General features: G+C 38.8%; 3 protein-coding genes across 3 annotated transcripts in view; 1 reads left to right on the top strand and 2 right to left on the bottom strand.

The window, feature by feature from the left end:
- Nucleotides 1-569: 569 nt before the first annotated feature.
- LOC140138964 (beta-1,3-galactosyltransferase 5-like) lies at nucleotides 570-1,781 on the bottom strand. The gene has a single exon (XM_072160745.1). It carries the CDS (start codon nucleotides 1,779-1,781, stop codon nucleotides 570-572), a length of 1,212 nt encoding a protein of 403 aa, XP_072016846.1.
- An 8,024-nt stretch (nucleotides 1,782-9,805) lies between these two features.
- Nucleotides 9,806-10,348, top strand: LOC140138963 (uncharacterized). Its single transcript, XM_072160743.1, has one exon. It carries the CDS (start codon nucleotides 9,806-9,808, stop codon nucleotides 10,346-10,348), a length of 543 nt encoding a protein of 180 aa, XP_072016844.1.
- A 7,548-nt stretch (nucleotides 10,349-17,896) lies between these two features.
- The window catches only part of LOC140139837 (dynein axonemal assembly factor 1-like), a 30,852-nt gene continuing 23,295 nt past the window's right edge, over nucleotides 17,897-25,453 (bottom strand). Inside the window, exons 11-14 of the mRNA XM_072161584.1 lie at nucleotides 24,524-24,636; nucleotides 23,109-23,189; nucleotides 20,323-20,746; nucleotides 17,897-18,554 (exon numbers count right to left, since the gene is read on the bottom strand). Of these exons, the coding sequence (XP_072017685.1) occupies nucleotides 18,400-18,554; nucleotides 20,323-20,746; nucleotides 23,109-23,189; nucleotides 24,524-24,636 (773 nt within the window). The 3' untranslated portion in view covers nucleotides 17,897-18,399. The remainder of the gene's footprint in view (nucleotides 18,555-20,322; nucleotides 20,747-23,108; nucleotides 23,190-24,523; nucleotides 24,637-25,453) is intronic.

Raw genomic sequence — 25,453 nt, 5'->3', positions numbered from 1 at the left:
TCAGATCTTCTCTGGTTAAATCCACACACACATGTGTCTGTTTTACCTGAGCAATGAGCTGGTATTAATAGTTTCAGTTGGGTGAACGATTATAAAGCAAACGCAAGGTGACAATTACTGTGTGACCTTTGTTCACGAAATGAGACAATACTGTGCATATTGTTAACCACATCCTTTGAAAATGAGAAACATAATGGCTGTGGGCCGTAACACGGTTTGGAAATAATTTCTTCATATTTTATGGTGTTATCTGTCGTTTACATATCCTTCCTAAAACACCAAAGTGCGAATATTTTCAAACATCTAAATTAGCTAAAAATTTAGGACATGTTACAAAACTATATTTTCTAGAATTTTAGAAAAGTACTTTTAATATTGGCCGGTTATTTTTCACACAGCGACGTTAACTAGGCAATTACCCATACTTCTATCATACACTATTTGTAGAGGTTACGCGTCAATGGTAAGAGCACTGTGTATTGTGTATAGGAAAACGGACAGTAACTGCAGTATGGCTTGTTTTGGGGCGTATGTAGGTTTGTGATTTGTAAGATACAATGATGTCAAGTTTAATCTTTTGCATTGTGTATTGAACACTGACTCTGATCAAATTGTCTCCATAAGGTCCAAAACTCAGTCATGTAATCCAACGATTCAAAGCCGGCCACTGTAAATGCTTTTGTGAATAAACAGTGTGACATGTAAGTCAAACTTGATGAGTGCAAGGAAAGTATCTCCTGTGTGTACCGATGGTCTTCAGTTGCCGTTACTCCTAGAGTCTTCATTAGCATCCCAATGTAAACATCTTCAATATGGAAATATGGAACATGAGGAGAGATGGATACAGCTTGGTGAGCTAAATCTCCAGATATGAGATAGGCAGCTCCTATTTGGTATGGTGGATACGTTGGATGCGGATACTCATCCCATGATACAAACCATTTACCCTCTTCCCCTGAATGTGATCTCACTGGCATTACGCTTTGCATCAAGTGTCCTTCAAATAATGTGGTCTTTGACTTTGTTATTAAATGATTCACCAAGTTTTCAAGATTTGGGATCATGTCGCTGTCAATTTTAAGCACAAATTTTGCGTTACTACAAAATGTGTCAACCCATTCTAAGCCCATCATTACTTTGTGTGTTAAATTATTGTAGGTATCCATAAAATCTTTCATGCATATATCCCGATGTGCTTTGTTTTCCTTTGCGATAAAATATTCAAGATTAACATCAGTAGTCTTCGCTAACAGAAACACAACCACAACAGGTCTGCCAGACACATGCGTTATATTACCCCATGTATTACGTATAGCTTCACGTCTCGCTATCTCCCCTGGTCTTGTTGGCACCATTACCACAAGAAATACACTTTCGTTGGTGTTCTTGGCGCAAAAATCAGGATTAGAATAAATATAATTATATTTATGTCGATTAACCACTGTTTCGTTATAAAACAGTTTATTCTTTACAAACTGATGATGGTATTTCGATATCCCGTCACTCGGGGCATTCCTAATGGAAGATGTATTGAATAATTTAAGCAGAGTTGAATCTAGTATCCCTCTTCTGTTGTATTGCCCAGTTTCTTCAAATACCTTCATAAAAGTTTCCTTATCTTTGCCATTGTGGTCAAAATGAAAGTCATAAGACAAAGACAATCTGTTCCCATTATATCTATCATGGATATCAGAGCTCCAGACATACATCCATATCCACATACAACTACCGAATATGATAATAAAAGTAAATGCATATGGGACCTCAGATGCAGAAACCATCGTGAATTGGTAAGACTCAGAGTATTACTTCTTAGTAGATACGTGGGTCAATGTTAAATATATTTTAGGGTTAATGTTTTACTGAAAATTAACATAATGCGACTTAAGCAGCTTATCGACATTCCGTTGGTCTGTGTATAGAAACTCCTTAAATCTCCACACTGGTGTCGACTGTACACGAAACACTCCAAAGTTTCTTTAAAAATTAACAGATATTAGAATGTGTATGGCCATATTTGGAATCAGCATGCCAAATGCATCACAATGAGTACAAACGAGCACAGTAGTGGTTTTTGAGCTACCTTTTAATATATTGAGAAAATATCAACTTCAGTGCCGTCGTTTTCTTGTCTTATCTTGTAGGTTACTACTCAACGCTCCAGTTGAAAAAATCCAAGTTGGAGCCACGCGAGTAGGTTGGTTTTCGTGCTTACGATTGATGCTTTGTTGGAGGTAGTGATTGTTTACTGCTTGTTTGAAGTTGTTTGGATCTTGAATACCTGCCTTTCCGTTGATGTCTTGGGGAGTGCTACGATGAAAGCAGAATCATCATAGATAAATGACAGGTCTTGTCCGATATCCTTTTAAAATGTTTGTAATTACTGCTGCTGGTCCTTTCTGAGCTTCTTCTGACGGCTTCTACGATTTTTTCTCTCCAGATACGCAAGTCCTTAACGTTGCGATGACTTGCACTGTAACTGACAAAATTACTTGTCAATGTTTTTAACGAGAGATAAGAATTGATTGAGTTGAGTTGATATTTTATTCAAAAGCTGCAAGAAACCGTGACGTGATGACCACCATAACGCACCTTGCCGTAACAACTTCCGACTATGAGCTGCTATATGAAATGTTACTCTTCAAATCCTTCAAAAGGACAGACATTCCACCTAACCAGATATCTCTACCATGTCTACATCTGATGTATTTTATTATAAACCAACTTGGATTTTTTTTTTCTATAATTGTCTACTGCGTCAGCTTGCCCAGTTACTATGAATATGAATATAATTAATGATGTCCTTCAACGATATAAATACGATTGTAATAATGCCGTTTAAAAATATTGATTAACAACTGAATATAATTTAATTTGAATAATTTCAATCTATTCTGCATAATATTATAATCTTAATTATAGTTAGTTTGTAACTGTTTTGAAGATCCGGCTGGTAAACGTAATGCGCGCAAACTGCGGTAAAATTGGCCCCAAAACAAATGTTTTCTTTTTTTAGACGTATAGGCTCTTTTTTACAAAAAGTGAACGTAACGTAATATGTTCTTGACATCTAGAAAACCTTAATCCCATGACAGTCAAATGCAATAGAAGTCTGCCAAGTAGAAGTGCAATTTGTAAACATCTCTCCTATGGCTATTTAGGCTGATCTCAGCTTCTTTTCTTTTCTGTATGTCGTTCTTTAATTCTTGTCTTGTTTTTTACTTTACCAGTTTCTGCCCATTTTTAAATTTTAATTTTTAGTAATTTGATGACAATTCAAGGACCTCGTTGGAAATAAAATGATGAGTTTTCGGCTGTAATGAGTTATCCATCTGGAGCTCTATGACAGACATGATAGGAACAGGTTATCTTTGTCTGTCAATGTTCCTCTTGACCGCAATGTCAAAGACAAGAGACATGACTTTATAAAAAGCATATAAAAAGCATCTGAAGAAACCGCGCGAAACAAGAGACGCGGCGTATCAATACATTATTTGTATAGATTGATTAAACTCGTCAAATACACCTTCCAGTAGGAATACTTTGAATGGAAAGATATCGAAACACCATCATCAGTTTGTAAAGAATTGACTACTTTATAATGAAACCGTGGTTAATCGAGAGATTCAATTATATAAATCCTGATTTGTGTACTAGGAACATCAACAGCAGTGTCTTTTTACTTGCAATGATGCCAACAAGACCAGAGGAGATAGTGAGACGTGAAGCTATTCGTAAGACGTGGGGGGATGAACACACGTGTCTGGCAACTTCCCTGTGGTTGTGTTTCTGTTAACCAATACTACCGATGCTAATCTGGAATACCTTATCGCGAAGGAAGCACATCGGGATATATGCATGAAGTATTTTATTTTTATGGATTCTTTGATGGGGTTGGATTGGGTAGATACATTTTATAGGACCAAAAATGTGTGCTTAAAATTGGCTGTGACGTGATTCCAAATCTTACAAATTAGAGTCACAGTTTAAACGGTTCAATGATCAGAAGCTCTATTTAAACGCTTATCATTTTAGGATATGGAACCATGTCTCCATCAATTACCCGGGCATCAATTATTATTATCTACGAGTCATTTGGGATCATCTTTGGTCATTTACATTTCTGAAAATACTCAATTTTATGTGTTTTGGTAAATGGCCCCCCTATATTGATATTTGGAATTGATTAAAAGCTGCAAAACATGCACCAAGATTTATAACGTTGCCTCATTACAAATGGTGCATGGTGGCTAGTAGCCTAAGGGGAAAACTAAACATAAAACTTGCTGCAGTTTTTGTATCTTGATTAATTAATAAATCATGCTGGATCAGAGCCTAAGCCAATATAATGAAGCCAAAAATCTAAAACGTTTACGGGCGCTTGGACCTCCTAAAGCATCATTAGCATTTTCGATGAGTGACATGTTTTGCGACAGTATTGGCCTCTGAAAACAACCTGTTAGTCGCTCTCATCAAAAGTGGTACTTTTTAAGAAATGCAGCTGAGAATCCCTGACGGGATTTTTTTTTTGGGGGGCAACGAGGGGCATTGAGAATGTCAGGGGGTGCAAAATCAACAAATTCTGCACAAAATTGCAGCACAAAGTGAACTTTTCATATAGGTTCATACTGGGGTGGAAAGAGTTCTGACTGGGGAGAGAAGTTTGCATTTGCACCTCCCTTGATGCCACTATTGATCCCTGATCTAAAACATTCCAATGTGTCAGGACACAGCTCTATAACCTCAATTATTTGAGGGTGTAGTACAGAATGTCCCCCCAAAAAGAGGCCCCTCATTGCGCCCTATTTTTCGCCTATTTCTGAAAAGTTTTTTATTTATATATATTTTGGTACGTAAAGACAGCTTTAATTGTTAGATTTAATAAACCAAAACAATTATTTCAATCGGCTCACAACTTTTGAATATATGCACTTTTAAAGGAAAGCTATCAAAGCAGAGATGAAGAAGTCTTTTGAAGACTACATTAGTAACATCTTGGAAAGCTCGCTTAGAGACAGTCCAAAGAGGTTCTGGTCGTTTATCAACAGCAGAAAGAAAGACAATAACAGTATACCAACTCTGAAAACGGACAGTGGACCAGCAACTGATAGTAAGATGAAGGCAACAGCTCTTAATGCCCAGTATCAGTCGGTTTTCACTCAAGAGGACACCACCAATATTCCAGATAAAGGTGACAGCTCCTATCCATCAATGTGTGACATTACATTTACTACCTGTGGAATTGAGAAGTTGTTGGTAGGATTGAATCAAAAGGCTTCAGGCCCTGATCTCGTACCAATTCGCATCTTAAAGGAGTGCACACAGCAGATAGCTCCGGTGCTGCAGGTGATATTCACCAAGTCGTACGAGAGTGGAGTTCTACCTATGGATTGGCTGTCTGCCAATATAGTGGCCATATTTACGAAGGGGAACAAGGACACTGCAGCCAACTATCGACCAGTTTCACTCACGTGTGTCACAACAACGATATTTGAGCATATAATATTTCACTCCATCATGAACCACATGGACTCAATTGGCGCACTTGCTTGGTACCAACATGGCTTTCGCCAGAAACACTCAACAGAGACACAACTCATCGTCACAATTGAAGATCTGGCCAGATCTTTAGACCACCGCTGTAGATGTTCAAATCCTTGATTTCTCAAAGGCATTTGATACCGTGCCACACCAGAGACTCATGAATAAGAGGATGGGAGTTCTTATTCCACATACTAGGGTAAAGGCGCTGAATTCCAGTACTGATGGGCACATAATTCATATCACACTGGCGGTACAGGACACAGATCCCCAATGTGAAGGTGACGGCGCAACCCCACACGGGCATCAGGAAATGGGCGACGCTGTCAAATTAAATCCGGACTGTGGACTAAAAGGTTGTCCACAGACGGACAACGTCATCCATTTCCTTTTGTCGGGTAAAAGCTAGTGTGGGTGCCAGCTTGTGTTGTGTCTATTCCTACCTCTTCCTCTTCTTTTTTTCTTTTCTTGCTGTCCTTATCATAGTGTTTAGTGTAGGAATGTGATCAAGGCATTAGGGCAGCAGCTTTTGCCATGTTTGATCTTCGGCGGAAGAGCCTTCTGTAGTCATTTCATCTCTGCACAGAGGCCAACGGCTGGATCAGGCCCAGTAAGGCAGAGTACCCTCAAGCTTGGGTAAATGGCTTGCTGGATGGAAGGTCAGTAAACATTTTATGTCGAAAGTCCAACCAACTGCGGAGCAGACCAAAATGGACATAGGAGTATCCACTGCTCTATACTTGTACTCCAAGAAAGGCAGGCACTGTTGCAGAGCAGTTGTCGGGAAGCAGAGAACAACCTTTGCCAAATTCTGGACACCAAGTATGTCCTCCATGCAGTGAGGTTTATATCCTCGTGCTGTATGGATGCTTTTTGGATTTCCCGTTGGGTGCTTCCTCAACCTCCAAAATGGGGCTGACTCCCCGTTCTGCATACATGTCGCGAAAAGTTATAATGCGAATAAACGGACTGACCAAACGAGAACGACCAAATGTGCTCCCCGTACACGACTACCGAATACGAATATGAACATCTGGCTAACAAATATCAGAGGCTTGAGAACTAACAAAGGACAACTGGAAGCGAGGATCCGGAATACTCCATCAGACTCTAAACCGGACATTATTCTCATTGATGAATCTAAGCTGGATTCTTCAGTGCCTGATGATAGTCACTTCATCTCACTAAATGGCTACTCCTGTACGCGAAGAGACAGAACTGATGACAGTGGTTGGGGTGGTTGCCTTATATACCATCGAAATGGTCTCCCTATAGTCAGGGAAACCCACCTCGAGCCCAAGAAGCATGAGCTGATGGTCTTTACTATCCTTACCAAGAGTGGCACCCTGCTTCTTTCACTTGTCTACTGTCCTCCAAAGAAGGCTATCGGACCCATAGACTGGTATGACAAACATCTGGATAGCCTCATCTCCAAGACCAAAGCTAACATCTGTGTTCTAGCTGGAGACTTTAAACTGTCATCATCGCGAATGGCTGGCCAGTAGGTCTCCCACTGATGCAGAAGGGAAAGCAGCCTTCAACCTATGCTGTGCTCACGATCTCACTCAAATTGTTGACAAGCCAACCCACAAACTTGGAAACCGCCTGGATCTCATAATCACGGATGCTCCAAACATGTTCTCTCCAATTACCATCGACCACGACATTGGCTCTTCAGACCATTACCTTGTCCAGACCATGTTGAAAGCTTCTCCACTCTCTGAAAATCCTCCTCCACGACGTGTCTGGCTCTACAAGAAAGCTAACTGGGATGCCTTGAGAAATGAGCTAGCTGGTGCACCCTGGGACCGTCTTCTCACAAAAGATGACCCTGAAGGGGCTTGCAGTAATGTCACCAACACAATCACTGATGCCATGCACCGATTCATACCACAGAAATCTGCACCCTCATTTGTCGACCATCCTGCGTGGTGGAATGAGTGCTGTGAAAAGGCTCTGGAGAGAAAGATCAAAACATGGAGAAGATGGAAAGCCCTGCAGTCTCCTGATGCTCGCCTTGATTATAACAGAGCAAGGAATGAGTATACCACAATATCCAGGAAGGCATGCTCTCTTCACAAAGCTAGGATCAGAGGAAAGATGATATACGAGCTCCAAACTGGTTCGAAATCTTGGTGGTGGACAGCACGCCGGTTGATGGATAAGGGTGGAAAATCGGAAATCCCAGTCCTGAAATCTGACGGCCAGACTTTTATCACTGCCAAGGAAAAGGCAGAGTGCTTCGCCTCCTTCTTCAGTGACAAGTCAACCATTACTGAAACTGAAAACAGCAAGCAATTCCCTCACCTTCCTCCGAGGACGACCACCAAATGCTCCAGTGTGACTTTCTGGCCTAAGAAAGTAAGGAAACAGCTAACCAAACTGGATATCAACAAAGCGTCTGGGCCTGATGGGATTCCCGCTCTTGTTCTGAGAACTGCAGCTGCTGAACTGGCCACTCCTCTTGCACGGCTCTTCCCGCTCTGTTTCAACAGAGGACACATGCCAGCCCAATGGAAAGTTGCCGATGTGGTCCCATGTTTCAAGAAAGGGGACAAACACTCTCCAAGCAACTACCGGCCCATCTCTCTCCTCCCTGTTCTCTCCAAGATCATGGAGAAGTTGGTCAACAAGGCTATGTGGAAACATCTCAACGATCAGATGCTGATATCCAAACAGCAGTTTGGTTTCAGAGCTGGCCACTCAACATCAGATGCCCTCACTTATGTTTCTCAGCGTCATACCAACACCTTGAACAACAGAGAAGAAGCTCGTGTTGTCTGCCTGGACATCAGCAAAGCATTCGACCGAGTCTGGCACCCTGGACTCCTGGAGAAACTCTCTGCTCTTGGCTTCTCTGGAAAGCTGTTAGCATGGTTAGCTGACTACCTCTCAAACCGCTCCATGAAGGTAATTCTGAATGGCAAATCGTCCAGTCTGAAGTGGATCAATGCTGGTGTCCCACAAGGATCCATCCTTGGTCCTCTCCTGTTTATAATATTCATAGATGACATCTCTCAGAGTCTGACAAATACTTCCATCTTGTATGCTGACGATGTTACCCTGATGACCTTTATCGAGTCTAGAGAGGACAGACAAGCTGCTGCTGCATCTCTCAACAAAGACCTACTAGAGATCGAAACATGGGCCTCTACATGGAACGTACTTTTCGGAGCAGCTACATGCCAATCCATTCCAACCGCAGAGATTCTGCTGGCAATCATCCTAGCCTCCAATTCTTTGGTATAAAGCTCCCAGAGGCAGATAGTGTTTGTTCCTTGGTCTCACCCTCAGCAGAGATTTATCTTGGAATCCTGTTATAACCAAGATGGCAAAGACAGCAGCCCAGCGCACTGGTCTCCTCCGTCGTGCTGTACCCTACTTGGTGCCAGCTCAGAGAGCGATAATTTATAAGAGTATGGTGAGATCTAAGATGGAGTATGCTAGCACAGCATGGCATGGAGCAACTCCTACATCACTGTCAAAACTAGATGCAGTCCAGAGGCGTGCTGCTCGCATCATCGATCTCCCTGGAGAAGAACTTTCCTCTCTTCAAATTCAGCCTTTGGCTCACCGTAGAACAGTAGGTGCCACCACTATGTTCCATCGAATTTTCTACGGAATGCCCTGAATTACTATGCCAACTACTTCCGGACCAGCTCCAGACTGACCCTCGCCTTCGCCGTTCAGTTAGATCTCACGACCTTGCAGTTCAAATTCCAAGATCTAACCTTGTTAGTCATGAGCGGTCTTTCATTCCATCTACAGCCCGCACATGGAATGCACTCCCGCCTCACATTCTTGGAATTGCGAAAAGGAACAGCTTCAAAAAGGAGGTTAATAGCTATCTAGGCGCCAACCCGTCAGCTTTATCGCAACGATAACAGCTGTTAATGCCTTGATTTGTCTTGACATAAAAAAAAGATTGATTTCTATGGAATACGAGGAAGCACAAATGATTGGATTCAAACGTGGTTAACAACTAGAACACAGCGGGTTGTGGTTGATGGCGAGGCGTCAGACTCCGTTCACGTTGATTCTGGGGTGCCCCAAGGGACAGTCTTGGCCCTTAATGTTTCTTCTTTACATCAATGACATCGGCTCCAACATCGATTCCACCATCAAGTTGTTCGCAGACGATTGCCTGCGTTATCGTAACATTAAGTCGCCTGAAGATGCAGTTGCCCTGCAGGATGATTTGAACCAGCTAAATGAATGGGCTGATAGATGACAGATGGGTTTCAACTCGACAAAGTGCTACACCATGCGGATTCATAGAAAGAAGAACCCTATCATCCATAGCTACAACATGAAGGGAGATAGGCTGTCAGCAGTATCCAGTCAGGCGTACTTGGGTGTTGAGATTCATGAGAAGCTGAGTTGGAAACCACACATCGCAAAATATGTAACATCTAAAGCATCGCAATCTCTGGGATTTATCAGAAGGAATCTTGCGCAGTGTTCAACAGCAACAAAACAGCTAGCTTACACCACCCTCGTGAGATCCCAACTTGAATATGCTGGAGCCATATGGGACCCCTACAGACAGAATCAGGTAGATCAGCTTGAAAGAGTACAACGAAGAGCAGTGCGATTCATCTCTGGCAATTACAATCGTGAAGATAGTGTCACAGCCATGAGAGAGGAGCTTGGTCTACCATCTCTTCAAAAAAGAAGACGACACAGTAGATGGGTCATGGTGCATAAGATCATTCATGGACATGTGGCCATCCCCCTGCCGGATTATACATTCAACCCAGGGCTCGCACTACCAGAAGCCAACAACAGCACCGTTTCACCAGACTAAGCACAGGCAGTGACTCCTACAAACATAGCTTCTTCCCCAGAACGCTGAAGGAATGTGATGGTCTTTCTCAAAATATCATTGAGCTAGCCAGTTCAAGGAAGGCCATCGAAACGCTCTAAGCAGTCCAGCATCTCCATGTACATAGTCACCAGCACAAGCACATGTACATAGTTTACACTTGCACCACACCGTCGTTCGTCGGCAGCACCCTCGTCCAGATGCTGAACAGGCTTTGACGAGAACCAGCGTAACTAGTAGAAGTACCCGTTTTTCACTCTGTCCACGGATAGCAAACAGAGTGGTTGGGATGGGTCATGCTGTGGAGTGGCCTGCAAGATCACCAGCAGTGGCGTGCGCAGCACATTGAGAAAGTGGGGGGGGGGGCGGTTGTTCAGTTCCCCCGAATGGAGGATGATTAGGAGTGTAAACGCGAGCGGAATGACTAATTTCCCCTGTTTCCCCCGAATGACCAACAAAAAGTGGAGGGGGCACATGGCCCCTGCCCCCTCCCCTTTGCGCACGCCACGGAACACCAGACCTCAAACCACTTGATTTTTTTTCATTTGTGGCAAAATACTGCTATATTTGCAAGTATCCGGTGCACAAGGTTGGTACGCAACACAATTGATGCAATGAGGACCAGGGCTCAGGGGCACAGTGTCATCGACCCTATCTTCATGGCAGGAATCGCCATGGTAGGTTGAATCCACAACCACAATTGGCCATTTGGTTCAGACCTTTGAAGCTCTTTGAGACGAATAATTAGTCGAGAGACATGACTAAGGCTACTCACAATAGCCGGGTAATTGATCTTGGTTGTGCGTGAATAAGCTTGTATACCCCATTGAGGTCAATGGTCATCGACTTTTATACTGCCTACAGTGTAGCTGTGCAGCTGTACTGTAGTCCATACAGGACCAACGCAATATAAAATGGTCAGATTTTGAGTTCAAAGCGCACGGCCAATTTTCAAAGCGCATTCTAGCGACTATCATATCTGTTCAACACATATTTTCAAGTGTATGAGACCACATCTGGTTTCTTGAGAAAAATTCATTTATGGGAGATATTCATCAATTTCTAACCCAGTATCCGAAGATTTTCGTCTGATATCAAAATCGTGCATAGCAATTCATGTGTATCGATCCCGTGTATTCATTTTAGTGTCTCTGCTGCACCAAATAATTATTAGCCAGGCGGTGTCGGTGTGAGGGGCGAAGCCAGCTTTCTTGGTCAGGGGGGAAAATAAAATTTTTGGGGCACAGACGAAAAAAACTGCAGTTGCATCATATAATACATCGACTGTATGTCTTCGAATTTCCCGAAAAAGGCCTAATTGGGATGACGTGCGCGTGTAGCGCCAAAAAATGGTATTTTACACTATTTTCGCCCATTATCCAGCTGAAAAGGGCTTTATTATTGTTATTGTGCTTAGCTTGGAAACATTTTGTATTTTACACTATTTTGGCCCTGAATTTTGCTAGAAAATGGGTTCCGTGCCCTTTTTCTTTTCCTTTGCCCTCCTGATTTTCTCTTTCATTTTTATTCAGAGGGGCACTTTTTCTTACTCCCCCCACCCCGCTACGCTACTGCTATAGGGCTGAAACCTGTATTCGTCAAGGAGGCAAGCAGGTAGAGGGCAGAGCAGCACAGTTAACTCACTTCAAAAGAACCAAAGACAAACTAAACAGCCCTTTTCAGGGCTTCCTTTTATCCTAAAAAGAGAAATGACTTATGTTTCTATAAAAAGAAAGCAAGAAACAATAAAGTAAGAAACACAACAAAACAAAAAGGCATAAAATAAACGAGAAAAACATAAGTAATTGCAAGTATAGCAAAAAACGTCCCATCCCACACCAATTTCGTCCAAATTAATGGCACTTAACAAAATCCATAACCTATAAGCCCACCGGTACAGCCCATTCCCTAAAATAAAGTTGTTATTTTATAATTTATAAAGTTATCATTGTGGAATGTTTTACATTCATGCATGGTATATGCACTTTTCAATCTGAAGTATAAGCCAAACCTCCTCCATAGACAGAGTGAAAAACGGATACATTTCTTTAAAAGGGCATATCTTCAAAAGTTATGAGCCGATTGAAATAAAGCTTATGGGTAAAGGCTTCTTTACAAACTAACATATACTTGATCAACTTTTCTGAAATAGGAGAAAAAGAGGGCGCAATGAGAGGCCTCTTTTTGAGGGGACACCCTGTACAGGAAAGGCATACCTGCAATTCAGTATCGAAGTTACGTAATGTTACTATGTCAACGGGATCACGCAGCTAGAGTAATGAACCACGATCGAAATGATCACCACATAAAGTATATGGCACTCGAAGGCATACCAAAGTAGCGTGATCCGGTAACCAAGAGAATTACGTAACCACTTCGATGCTGAATAGCTGCCAGGTGTCATAAGTATACAAGATAGAATGCACATTGACAAATTGTCCAAGGGCAGCTATTGCAGATAGGCCTTTCTTGCACCAAACCCTTGATATTTTTGTACATTATAACCGACTAATATATTGGGTATAAACCTCATACTCTACAACTTGAGGTCAAAGTGTGAGCTATAACAAGTAAATGAAGGATAATGAACTGTGTCACTGGCATGACACTATTTTGCCTGTACTGATAGTGATAAATAAAGGTCAATCAAAGTGATTTCATTTTGATATTTTGATTTTAATACTTCAACATTTCAAAATATTTCAACACTACATTTCCTGGACGGAATATCGGAATCGATATCGGTATTACAAGTCCTGATGCATCTTATCTATAATAAGATATATATAAATAAAGGTCAAAGTGATTTTATTTGCTGATTTTAATACTTCAACATTTGTAAATATTTCAACACTACATTATCTGGACGGAATATCGGAAGCGATATCGGCATTACAAGTTCTGATGCATTGTGGTGCAGCTGAGCACTGACCTTTTAGAAATGTTACTTATTTGAGCTTACAAAATAATGTTTAAATATTTTACTAAAATTAACAAAACACTGTTGGAGACATGGACGGATATCATTTGTACAGCAAATTCATCTGAGGCCAAAAAAAAAAGGTTGGTCTCAAAGCTCGTACGCGCATCTGTAAAATCGCGCGATTTGAAGAAAAAAAAAAAAAAGAAATGCAGAAATTATTTTTATTTCATTTTTTTTTTATTTTCATTTTTTCCCGGAAAAATTCAGCGAAAATCAGATTTTTTTTCTCAAAATGCCATAAAAATATCAAGTCAGGAATTTAAAAAAAATCAATAAAAAAAATCGCATTTCGCATTTGTTTTCAAACCACTCATGAGCATTGAGGCAAACCTTTATTTTTTTGGCCTTATAATTTCTAAATACTTGAGCTACCAATTGAAATTTACATTATCTTCATGTTGGAGATGTGGACGGATATCATTTGTATAACAAGTTTAGCTTATAATTTCTAAATACAATTGAGCTATCAATTGAAATGCACTCTCCCCCCTGGAAGATTTAGCTAGTCTCCAACAGGGGATGTTGAGTTTCAAATAGAATTGACAATTTGATAATTTCTACTTGATTTACTCACTCCAGTCATGGAAATATAGGTAAAGCCATAATACAGTCTCGTGGGTTCCAAGTAATGAACTCAAGCTAAAACCATTCTGCCCTTTGGAAGGAATTTCTTAAATCTTCCACATGGGGTATGGTACCTAGATGTAATAGCCCATTACAATATACAGTAATACAACTACACTTAAGTGGAAACTTTTTAACACAATATATATTATTAAAAATCAGTTAACACAAAATTCCTGATAACACAAAATGTTTTTCAATTTACATTCATATTATATACATTAAAAAGACCTATCATAACACAAAATCCTGTTATAACAAACTAGAATCTGACACCATAACTATGTGATGCGATCAAGCAAAATCTGTCTGAAGTAGGCCCAGGTCAATTTTGAGATTCTTGCACGTTCCTTTTTAGCGTATTCAAAGCTCCACATTAGTGAAAACCCCATGTCAATCGAGTTAAAACAATTTGAACAGCGGTACATTAAAAAAGAAAGAAACAGGGGAAATCAAGTTTAAAGTTAGAATTGAGTCATTTTAGCACATCTAAAATACATGTAATTAGTGAACTTAGCAACGATTGGTTTAAGATATGGCTACAGAATTTGTCATAACAAAAACAGCAAATCCAAACTTATTTTTTGACAATTATCGAAGTTGGCTGAGGGGGGTCAAAAATCACTTCTTTTTTTCAATTTTCCCTTCGGAATTTCATCAAAAAATATTTTCATCTAAAAGAAGAATGTTTTTCAATTCCATTTTTGCAAAAAAAAAGTCAATTTTGATTTTCCACCCCTACATACATTATTTGGCCCGTATCTCAAAACTAGGATAGCCGAGTTCCGACTGATTTTGCTTGATCGCATCACATTTTAACAAGCTTAAGGTTCCACTGTACTACATTTTGGTACATTATTTTTTACAAGGCCATAAATTTAAATTGCACACACACACACCCATTATACATACCTGTTGCATGTGGATCACTGACTTGTACAATTATCAAAGCAAGCTGTGTCCACCAGACTGCATGTGTCATCATTTCACACAATTAAATCTATTATGGTAGTGTTTTGGGAAATACACATTAATAATTATGTTGATTGTTTGAGGCATAAAAAGGTCAGCTTGATTCTTTATTACTATATAGAATTTAACAGTTTGTGGTGCACACATTCAGTTAAAAGGCTTTAAAAGATATCAATGGCAAAGGCCACTAAAAATAACTGGTTTTGAGATTGACAAATGTTTGGTGCACAACCTTAAAGCCAGTTAGAGTGGTCAAGGTCCTTCAAGCGGGTGTCGACTGCAGACGACAAGTTTCAAAAAAAATATTCAAAATTCAAAAATTTCAGAAATGTAAATTTTTATGACCATATTTGGAATCAGCATGAAAAATGCATTAAAAGGAATACAAACAAGCCTAGTATTGGTTCAGTAGTTCTTAAGATAGCTCTTGATATTTTTGACCTTGAACTTGACCTTTTTCCATTGAAGTGCATGGCTAGCATGCAGAGCATTAAGGTTGTATATGAAGGTGTTTTGTTTTCACACTCTTTCCATCATAACTCAAGAACCACAAGATCTACAAAAAGTGCAACTGTGATATCTGAATTCTTCGTCAAATCTGCTTCAAAATAACCACACCAATTTTCGCCACAAATCAGTACCATTCACATAATACCACGATTTGACTATTCACTAATTTACAACAGCTATCCAGCTGACTGGCCTTCAAGGCTTTTATATCATGCATTCAGTATACAGAACTGCATAGAAAGTTCTATTGCTTGCACATTTTTGGCCAACATAAGGCCTAAAAAAAATTGTTTGATTGGCGTAACCCGACCTACCCTAAAATTAGGCCTGACCCTAACTTTTTTTAATTTGTTTTTTGCCAAAAAAAATAATAAAAAAAAAAAATAAAAATAAATAAAAAAAAAAAAAAAAAAAAAAAAAGAAGAAAAAAAGTTCCAAAGCCTTTATCAAACGAAATTTACAGCTTAAAAAAAAAAAAAAAAAGAATCCCGACCTACCTACCCTAAAAATTTTTAATGTTACGCCAATCAAACAATTTTTTTAGGCCTAATGTTATTTTTTTCTTGTCAATTATTGATGTCCAATTATTAATTACAATAACATTTTGACATTATAAAAATGGTGTTGTAGCAATTTTTTCCTTCAAACATTTAAAAAACGTTTTCATGAGCTTTATATAACCTGATAATTAATGTTATCCCAGCAAACACAAAACCGTTTTAAAAACATTTTTAACATGTTATTTTTGGATTTTGGTTTAGTTAAAAACGTTTTAATAACATTAAATGTCGGGTTATATAAAGGTCATGAAAACGTTTTCAAACGTTTTGTATGAAAACACACTGCAACAATATGTTTAGAATGTTTACAAAATGTTATTGTAAAATAGTTTTTGCAAACATTTTTTGCTAAATATTTTGTCAACACTTAAATAACATTATGTTAGAATATTTGCAGTAGGTTATCATCAAATGTTTTTGAATGTTATGAAAACGTTTTATACCCTATTATGTCTTTTATATAACCCGACATTTAAACGTTTTCTGACAACTTTTTCTAACCTTTTGCGAATGAAGTTGTTTTTTCTTCAGTATTTATATAAACAAACACCCAATCTACATATACACATAAACAATATTACCACCCCACCCCTACATACCACTACACATATATGTAAATGGGGACTCTGTACTTAACTAACTAAACTCGGATGTGTTTTCTCTTATTTTCTGTGCCTAACCAGGGATCAATGTTTCCTTGTTTAACACATATAATAAACAAAATTTTAGGATTTTAACCTCTCGCACAATGCATTTAAGGCTCTTTGCAGTCCATGGCACATCTCAGCTAAACATGAATGGTCTACGGTTAGTTGGAATGTAAAGTTTTGTAAAAACATCTGTGTTTTACACTGCTGAGGAACAGGATCTGCAATACTTTTTCACATTTCACTCTTTGCATACCCAACATCTAATGCGAAAACAATACACAGAATATATATTTTTGTGTGGAGGCCAAAATACAAAAGACAATTTCAACTGCGGGGGTCATCAATTAGTGGGGAAGTTATGTGCCTGCTGATCAACACTTTCACTTGCACTCTTCAATCAAAATTGCAGTAATTTACATTAGCCTATATTGCAAGCAATATCCTTGGAAAGGTAGTGCATGTCACTGCTTTTTTGCACATTGCTCAGGTTATCAATTGCAAAAACATACATGGTGCAATTCTGTTGCAAGGTGCCCTGAAAAGGTCTGCAACAGCCAATTGCTTGTAAAATTGCATTGTGTATTTTGGCCATAATAGATTACCATAAAATGTTGTTAAAACTATAGCTTATTTTGAGTGGTATTTAATCTTGCAAATTCTGCAAGTTGCACAGACTTTTTACTGTATCAAAGTGTTACATTTTGACCCATTTGGAAATAACACTATTGAATATCCCGATTTATGAAATTAAGTTACCCACTTGCAATTCATAAAATAAAGTATATGTGAAATTGTGTACTTTATCCCCATGAGAACTACCTACTGATTGGTTACAAAAAGACTAATATGTTTTATTGAGCCAATCAGCACAAGCTGACAATAGTGCTAGGAAGAAGAGGCCTAATAAAAACTACCTTCTGATTGGTTACAATAATGATTTATTGAGCCAATCAGCAACATGGTAAGAATGGTGGTAGGGCTGACAAGGCTTAACCCAATGAGTACTACCATTGGTTGCAAGAAGGATATTATGATTTATTGAGCCAATCAGCAATGGTAAACAAATATCTAGAAGAAGGCTCTATTATTTTAATAATGTAATATGGACGGAATATTATGATATACATTATTTACCTGAATATGGATTGCATTACTTGTATTCCAACATGCATTTTGGCTGTTGTCAATTCTCAAAATGGCCCTATAAAAAAGATGCATCCTATACCATCACTAACAGCTTACTTAGAGAATAAACGATATGAATTTTAGTTTTTACTATCCTCTACCATTTGATAGACGACAGGCAGGTCCAATATTTTGAGTAGTGGATGCCGGTGCAGACACATACTTTGACAAAAGAAAGTATGTACATCTCATTTGCTTCACACTTTACATCCCTTTACCATGTCAGGGTCATTGAACAAAGTTGACCAAACCTATGCACCAAAGGAAGTAAATATAAGATACACCCTGTTACCATACCGTAAACGTTTGCCTAATGGCGCTATGGGCTCCCTTGACATAAGTGGAATTTTAGACACAACCTAAAAGTACCCTCCCGTAAAATTCCCACCAGCAAATACGGGCAAGGAACTTTAATTCTTGTTGGGATTTCAGAGGTGGGAGCTGTCTATTTGCACATGAAATTTACCCAAGGCAAAGGAGCCCAGGTGCGCCATTAGGCGAACGTTTACGGTATCACAGCTAAACAGATATCTTCCTGATTATCTCTATTCAATGCTTGTCAGCACCATCCTGATACCTTGCACGTATAGCTTGATAGTTGTCCACCAGATAACTATTGCGATTGACAGTTGACCCTGCGTTGGCGGCTAAATCCATGATTTTTTCAGATTTCTCATCAGCTGGGCTTTCATTTGCAACTTTCACTGTAGAGTAGATTTAAAAAGAAATAAAAAGGTATGTGATATTTACAGTTCATATTGTCAAAAAAATACATTATTGGTACGTACTTTATAACCAAATGGGCACTAGCTAAATTATCAACTTCTCTTATGAACAATTTTGATTGGTAACAAAGAGGCCTGTATCATATGCTGAGCCAATCAGAGTTGTGGTAAGAATGGAGAACTATTTTGATTGGTAACCAAGAGTTCTGTATCATATACTGAGTTGTGGTTAGAATGGCCAGTAGGACTGAAGGAGATTGAAGCTTAAAATTGCTGAGCTATCTAATTAAGCTGGGTTTTGATTGGTCATTCAGATGATACCTATGTAATTAACCAATCAGTGGCTCTGTAAGATATTTTTCTATCCCTGCTCTTTAAACACCCAGTTATTCACCTCAATTAAACCTTACAAAGTTGCATCCAATTGCCATAGGAATTTAAATGTGATTTCCTGTTATATTTACTAAAAATGTTACTAACACTGTGCATACTCTCAGTTATCTGGGAAATAACATCCAACCAAATGGTGATTTTTGTTTTTTTGCTTTTTTCTGGATGACATAGTTTAATTACTCATTTATTTAAATATGCTACATTTCCACATGTTACATAGGCCAATAATGTCCTCTGCCCACATGTATCAGCTGTATCAAGTACCTAACGGATTTATAAGACAGAATTGGGGTCAATGGTCATTTTAGGGTTATTTCCAGTATATAACTGTCATGAAGTTGTATTTTAAATAATATGTGTATGTGAGATTGTGAAATTAGTGTATAAGTTGCGAAATTACAAAATTGCTGACCATTGTGGAAATGTTTCAATGTCATTTGCATGTGACTAGCATGAGAGACAGGTGGGTAATATGAGGAGTATGTGAAAGCCTGTGATTGGTGGAAAGTTAGTTTGACCATGAGTGGAGGATTAGAGTGAGTGAGAGGAACATTAACATTCAGAAAATAGGGAAGATTCAAACAAAAAAATAGGGAGGTTTTCAAAATTACATACAACTTCAATGGCACATAATTTGTCAGAAATAGGGAGGTTGCCAAATATGGGTGTCAAAATGGACAAAAATGTTTCCAAAATAGGGAGCCTCCCTATTAAATAGGGAGGGTTGGCATCTCTGGGAGTGGTGTGATGTTGGATGTGGCCAGAGGAGGAGAATGAGAGCAGAGAGAGATCAATTGGAGTTTGGGTGTGAAAAGGCGAACATGTTTATAATATGACTTTATAGATAGACTAGATATTGTATCACTGGATTCTTACCTTATGATTGCTTTATATAAAACAATGTGTCTGAGTCTGATGAATTACTAACTACTAACTATATAGGCCTACACCCTCCAACTCCATAACAATAACCAAACACCTTCAAAATGTGGCAGCTTCCACTAATTACATGCCACTTGGTCACTAGGATCAATGGATGGATGGTGGCACAAATATCAAGTGATCAACTTGCACATGTCATTAGTAACCCACTGGGTTGACATGTCTGTGTTTTTTTGGTTACGCAGAAGCCAATTTTGGTTGTCCCAGGCTGCCAGGCAGGGGATTCTGTTATGGTAGTGTTCTTTAGCTGAGATTGGGTATCGTCAACTGAATGAGTATGTTATTTTTACAGAAGAACTCACATACTAGCCCATCCCTGTGTATAAGCTCACCCTCTATATTTGGCCAGAATCTTTCATCTAGGGGGTAGGCTTATATTCAAGTGGCCAGTATTACCAGTATTCCAACTTACCATCATCATGTTTAGCTGCATCTCTGGCTTCCATTTTCTTTGTTTCCTCCACAATGTGCCAGCTTCTTGGTATCCTACCGCCTTCATTCCTCACTTGATCGAACAATGTATCTCCATCTCCGCCTGATTCCACCGCCTCTATCAAAGGTTGTGTCCTCACAACCCCTGGTTCTGATTGGTCCAGTTCTTGAATCAAAGGTTCTGACCTTTCATACCCCTCCTCTGACTGGTTGAAGTCTGTTATAAATGCAGGATGGTCCACTTTTGATTGGGTATTGGGTGTCTCAGTAATATCTTCAATAAATAGTTTAGTGCCAGTACCTTGACTGTTCATATCCTGGCCTGGCATATCTTGTACAAGAGGCTTACTTGCTGAGCTTGACGTATCATTGCTAATTTCTTGAATGAGTGGTCTGTTTGGCTTCTGTAATGAAAAGATGTAATATTTGTTGTAAAATTTGTAACAATCAAGTAACAATAATCTTTTTTGACATGGAATTTTATGTGATTTATTAAAAGCATTAATCATTTAGTGTACAAATATGCATAACTATTCCAACAATATGGATGTGCATCAGGTAAAGTCACACATTCTCCCATTTTCTTTACACATGCTAATTCAGGACACATGTGGGAAAAGAAAAGCTGACAGAACAACTCCCCATTCCAGAAAAATACAGCACTATTTTTTTTGGATTGAAAAAAATATTATCCTGTTTTGCCAAATGAAACATACCTAAATCCTAATCCTTTAGTTAGTCCTAACTGGCAATGAAAGTAAAATTTTAATATTTTGTCAATTTTTGGACATAAGGGCCAAAAACATGCATTTTTAGGGTGTTTGTCAACCTTTTCCATATTCTGTGACAATCAAGCCCAAAGACTTGAACAAAGACTAATTTACGCATTCTAATTTTTGGAAACACATTTTCCAATCTTTGTCATAATTATATTAAAATAATCATATTAAAATTATGAGCTAACTCTTATCCTATACTCAAGATTTTGAATGCTTAGACTTGTGCCAAGCCTTAAAATTTTGTGACTACAATTGTAAGAAAACATGCAAAATTGCATGTTTTTGGACCATTTTCCCTCAAATTGCAAAAATATTAAAATTTGACTTTTATTGCCAGTTAGAACTAACTAAATGATTAGGATTTAGCTATGTTTCATTGGACAAAACAGGATAATATTTTTTTAATCCAAAAAGATTTTTCTGGAATGGGGGAGTAGGATAAACGGCTTCTCATCTCAAAATAATGTGATGAGATCTTAAATTAATCCTCTCTCTCCTGACAATACCATAGACCGGAGCGGACATCCAGGCACTGCAATTGCTACAAGTCCGAATTGGCCCAGTAATGTCTTGCTCTGATATGAAGCACAATTCCAACCCAAGTGTGTATGCCCTATTAATTTGTTTCCCTCATAAGACATGTTTCGCTGTGTACCTTTTAAATTTGTTGAAATCCTTAACCCAAAATCTAAGAAGGCCGCCACCTAAATGTGACCATCCACCACAAAGTGGTAGTAAAGTCGGCTCTAGGTCATTTTCTGTTTATTGCAGATTTTGAAAGAATTCTCTTTCAGCTTTAAAATGACACCTCAACCAGCTTCATCGGACATCTGAAAGTGAAGTTATGGTTCATCAAAGGTCAAATTCCTAATATATTTTACATAGAAATCCATATACTGTTTTTGATTTATCTCAAAATGGAAAATGCCGACTTTACGACCAGTTTGTGGTGGATGGGCACAAATATGTTAATTGGGTTTTGCGTTTAGTTTTCGCTTTCTGTCACCCAAGCGTTGCATTATAGGCTAGTCATTTCAAAAGTGTCTAGCATAAGACTATGGGGAAAACAGTGTTTGGTGAAAACATTTCCTTAAAGTGAAAGCCCCACTTTTGGTTCAAGTTCCTTGGGGAATTAGTCAAAGTTAAAACTTATCCATGTAAATTCTGTTCTGTCTGTCATCAAAGTAACAGGTGTATTGTCAGTTCTTCTGTGGAGAATTGGTCAGACGGCTACCTGTTTAAAGGCATAATGTCACTGTCAGGAAGGGTATCCCCTAATCTAATTCCTGTTAGAAAAGTTGAAATCCCCTATGGAAGACCCCCCCCCATGGAAGACATGGCCTTAACTTTCCACACACACACAAAAAAAAAAGCGCACACTTTACAGGTTGTCGCTGACCACTACGGCCCATATCATTCCATAAACCATTAAACAACAATTCAGGGACTTTGCTGCTTCAAGAGCGCATACCCTAGACATTCCACAAATAACCATCGCAACCAGGATCAGCTCCCTGAGTTTCGTACGGGTTACAACGAGACAAATTAGCAGTAAGTTCCTTGTCCAGGGAATTTCAAGCTAACTCAATTTTTCCACGAGGCGTATTTCAGGCACCACCAGGGTTCGAACCCGCAACCTTTCGCACCATAGTCGAACGCCTTATCGATTGAGCTAACTTGACTGCTTAACATACAGGGGTGTAGATTTCAAATGGGGTTTTCTAAACGGGTGACTCCATTTGAAATCAACACCCCTTGTGCTGGAGAGTAACTCTCTTCACGCAGATGTCGACTGCAGACGACAAGTTTAAAAAAAAAATTTTAAATTCAAAAATTTCAGAAATGTAAATTTTCATGACCATATTTGGAATCAGCATGAAAAATGCATTAAAATGATTACAAACACGCCTAGTATTGATCCAGTATTTCTTAAGATAGCTGTTGATATTTTGAGAAAATATTTCAAATAGTCCAATGTGTGCCATACCTGTAGTGATGAAGTAGCCCACATGTCATTATTATCACCATACTCTTCATTCACATCAATGTCTTCAAGGTCAGGCAAGTCCTGCAAGATAATCCCAATGATACATGTTATCAAAAATGCAGTAGATCCTGTGTCATATACTGGGGTACCCAAAAAGGTGGTTTTGTTACATTTTGATGTGCAGCTTGGACTTCAAAGCAGTGGCGCTTGAGTATTCCTTCACTTAGAATATTCAATTAGTTCTTAAATTGAGGCTAATTTATTCTATATTACTCATGTTTTATCCTGTTTTAAAATAACTTTTAATTATTTTCTTATGACGTTTGGCATGAAATGTGCCAAGGGTGGTTGAGGATTAGGAGGATTAGGAGGAGGGATTCGTATCGTAAATTTGATCTAAAACCCCCATTAAAAATTTGAATCTAGTAAAAAATGTCTAAATGAACTCCCAGACATCTAAACCAAGTGAATAAATACAGAAGATCACTTAAAAGACTAATACTTGCTCAGAATGATTGTACATGTGGAAAAAAGAGGTGGGGTTAAATCCCACCTACTTTGTGATTGTTTTTGCCCGCACTCTTTCATTTTTTAACCAATTTCCATAAAAAAAAAAGGTGTCAAAATGCTGAGGAGGATGAACCACTTCAAATGAGATGTGTAGGTAAAAAGGTGTTTGAAACATTTCATTTTTTTACTATGTAACACAAAGGTACCCCGGTTGTGACACAGGACCAGTAGTATTATATCCTCTGATCTTGTCATGTTCTAAACTGAGCTGCTTTTCTACTCTATATTTCTTTTATCAAATTTCTATATTCTCCATCCAGTACATTTCTCTCATAGACTTTGGCATGATATATTTAACTTAATTTAGTGTGTTACAAACAACTTTTTTCCTTAAAGGATGATGGTCACATTAAAATGGTTGAATGACCTTGACTCTGGTCCTCCATCTACGCAGTTTCATGCTGGTATATTTGTTAATGAGAGGGGCAAAAATGTGCATTCCAACGCCACACTAAAAACTGAAAAAAATCAAATGGGCTAACCCACTATTCCAAACATACATCTTTCAGCCCTATTTCACAGGGTCAGTGAGAAAAATATGGGCTTTCCTTACGTTCGCCTAATGGCGCTATGGGCCCCCTTGACATAACTGAAATTTTAGACACAAACTAAAATCGCCCTCCTATAAAAATCCCACCAGTAAATAAGGGCACATACCCTTAATTCTTGTTAGGATTTTTAGAGGCGGGGGTTCTCTATTTGTACATGAAATTTACCCCAAGATAAAGGAGCCCAGGTGCGCCATTAGGCAAACGTTTACGGTACGTTGTAAAGTGGGGACGATGTGCAGATGAACCTGAGGATCAGAGCATGTGCCTTTAATATTAATCAACTGTTATACTTACATCAATATTTATTTTCTCTTCAGTGTTACCCAAGTCAATGGTCTCAATGGCATCATCTTCAACCAACTCTGTTACCATCTTGATATCTGATGAACTTGTATCAGCTACACAGTCTGAGGAAAGAAATGTAATGCATTCTATGAGTCATTTCAAACTTGCATACTTACTTTGTAAAGGCCTTGTAAAGCTTCTTGTTGCTTATGTGCTGTTTCCAATGGATGCTGTACACTGCCCAAAGCATCAAGCTCTTTAGATAGTTTAGGAGTCATGGTCCAGGCTTCCCATATGTAAACAGTAAACTCACACTCCAGTTTTGCACTGAAGGCCTGCAGTTTGAATTTCTTTGGTAGAGCAAACTGCCAGATCTTGTTTAGACTGTTTGTTGTATGCTCTAAGCTGCTGCCTTTCAGGTTTTGTCAAAGTATCCATGCTCCGAGATATTTGAAGGCTTCCACCTCATCTAACTTTGTGCCATTAGTTGTGATGATGTTAAACTTGCAACTCTAATATACTGGGACAGCTAATACTCAATGAGCAAGGGGAATGGCTCAAAATCTGAACATTAAATTCCGAATTCCATTCTCCCCATGGTGCATTTAGAATTTGGTAAATGAAGCATGAGATTATTCCGTCCTTTGGAGGGGACATTAAGCCGCCAGTCCCATCTACATCTTGCAGTCAGTTTCAAAAAGAGTAGGGTACCTGTGGCGTAGCCAGGATTTCAGAACCGGGGGGGGGGGGGACAACTTGTAAATGTACGGACGGAAATATTTTTTGCCGACGGACGTTGTGATTTGTTGAGGATAATAGGCGGTACCAACATAAAAACACAAAATTGATATGTATAATTCAATTGAATTCATCATTTTTCATCATTTTTTTACAATTCTCCCCTTTTCCTGTCACCCTGGGTAAAAAATAGTCTATTGT

The sequence above is a fragment of the Amphiura filiformis genome, chromosome 18, assembly GCF_039555335.1.
Source record: "Amphiura filiformis chromosome 18, Afil_fr2py, whole genome shotgun sequence".
Taxonomy (NCBI): Eukaryota; Metazoa; Echinodermata; class Ophiuroidea; order Amphilepidida; family Amphiuridae; genus Amphiura; species Amphiura filiformis.
Note: the sequence above shows the minus strand (reverse complement) of the source record. Positions and strands in the feature narration are given on the sequence as shown.

What these genes read in the sequence shown, in the direction of transcription:
- LOC140138964 (XM_072160745.1), bottom strand. Translation starts at nt 1,781, where the DNA reads ATGGTTTCTGCATCTGAGGTCCCATATGCATTTACTTTTATTATCATA.
- LOC140138963 (XM_072160743.1), top strand. Translation starts at nt 9,806, where the DNA reads ATGCGGATTCATAGAAAGAAGAACCCTATCATCCATAGCTACAACATG.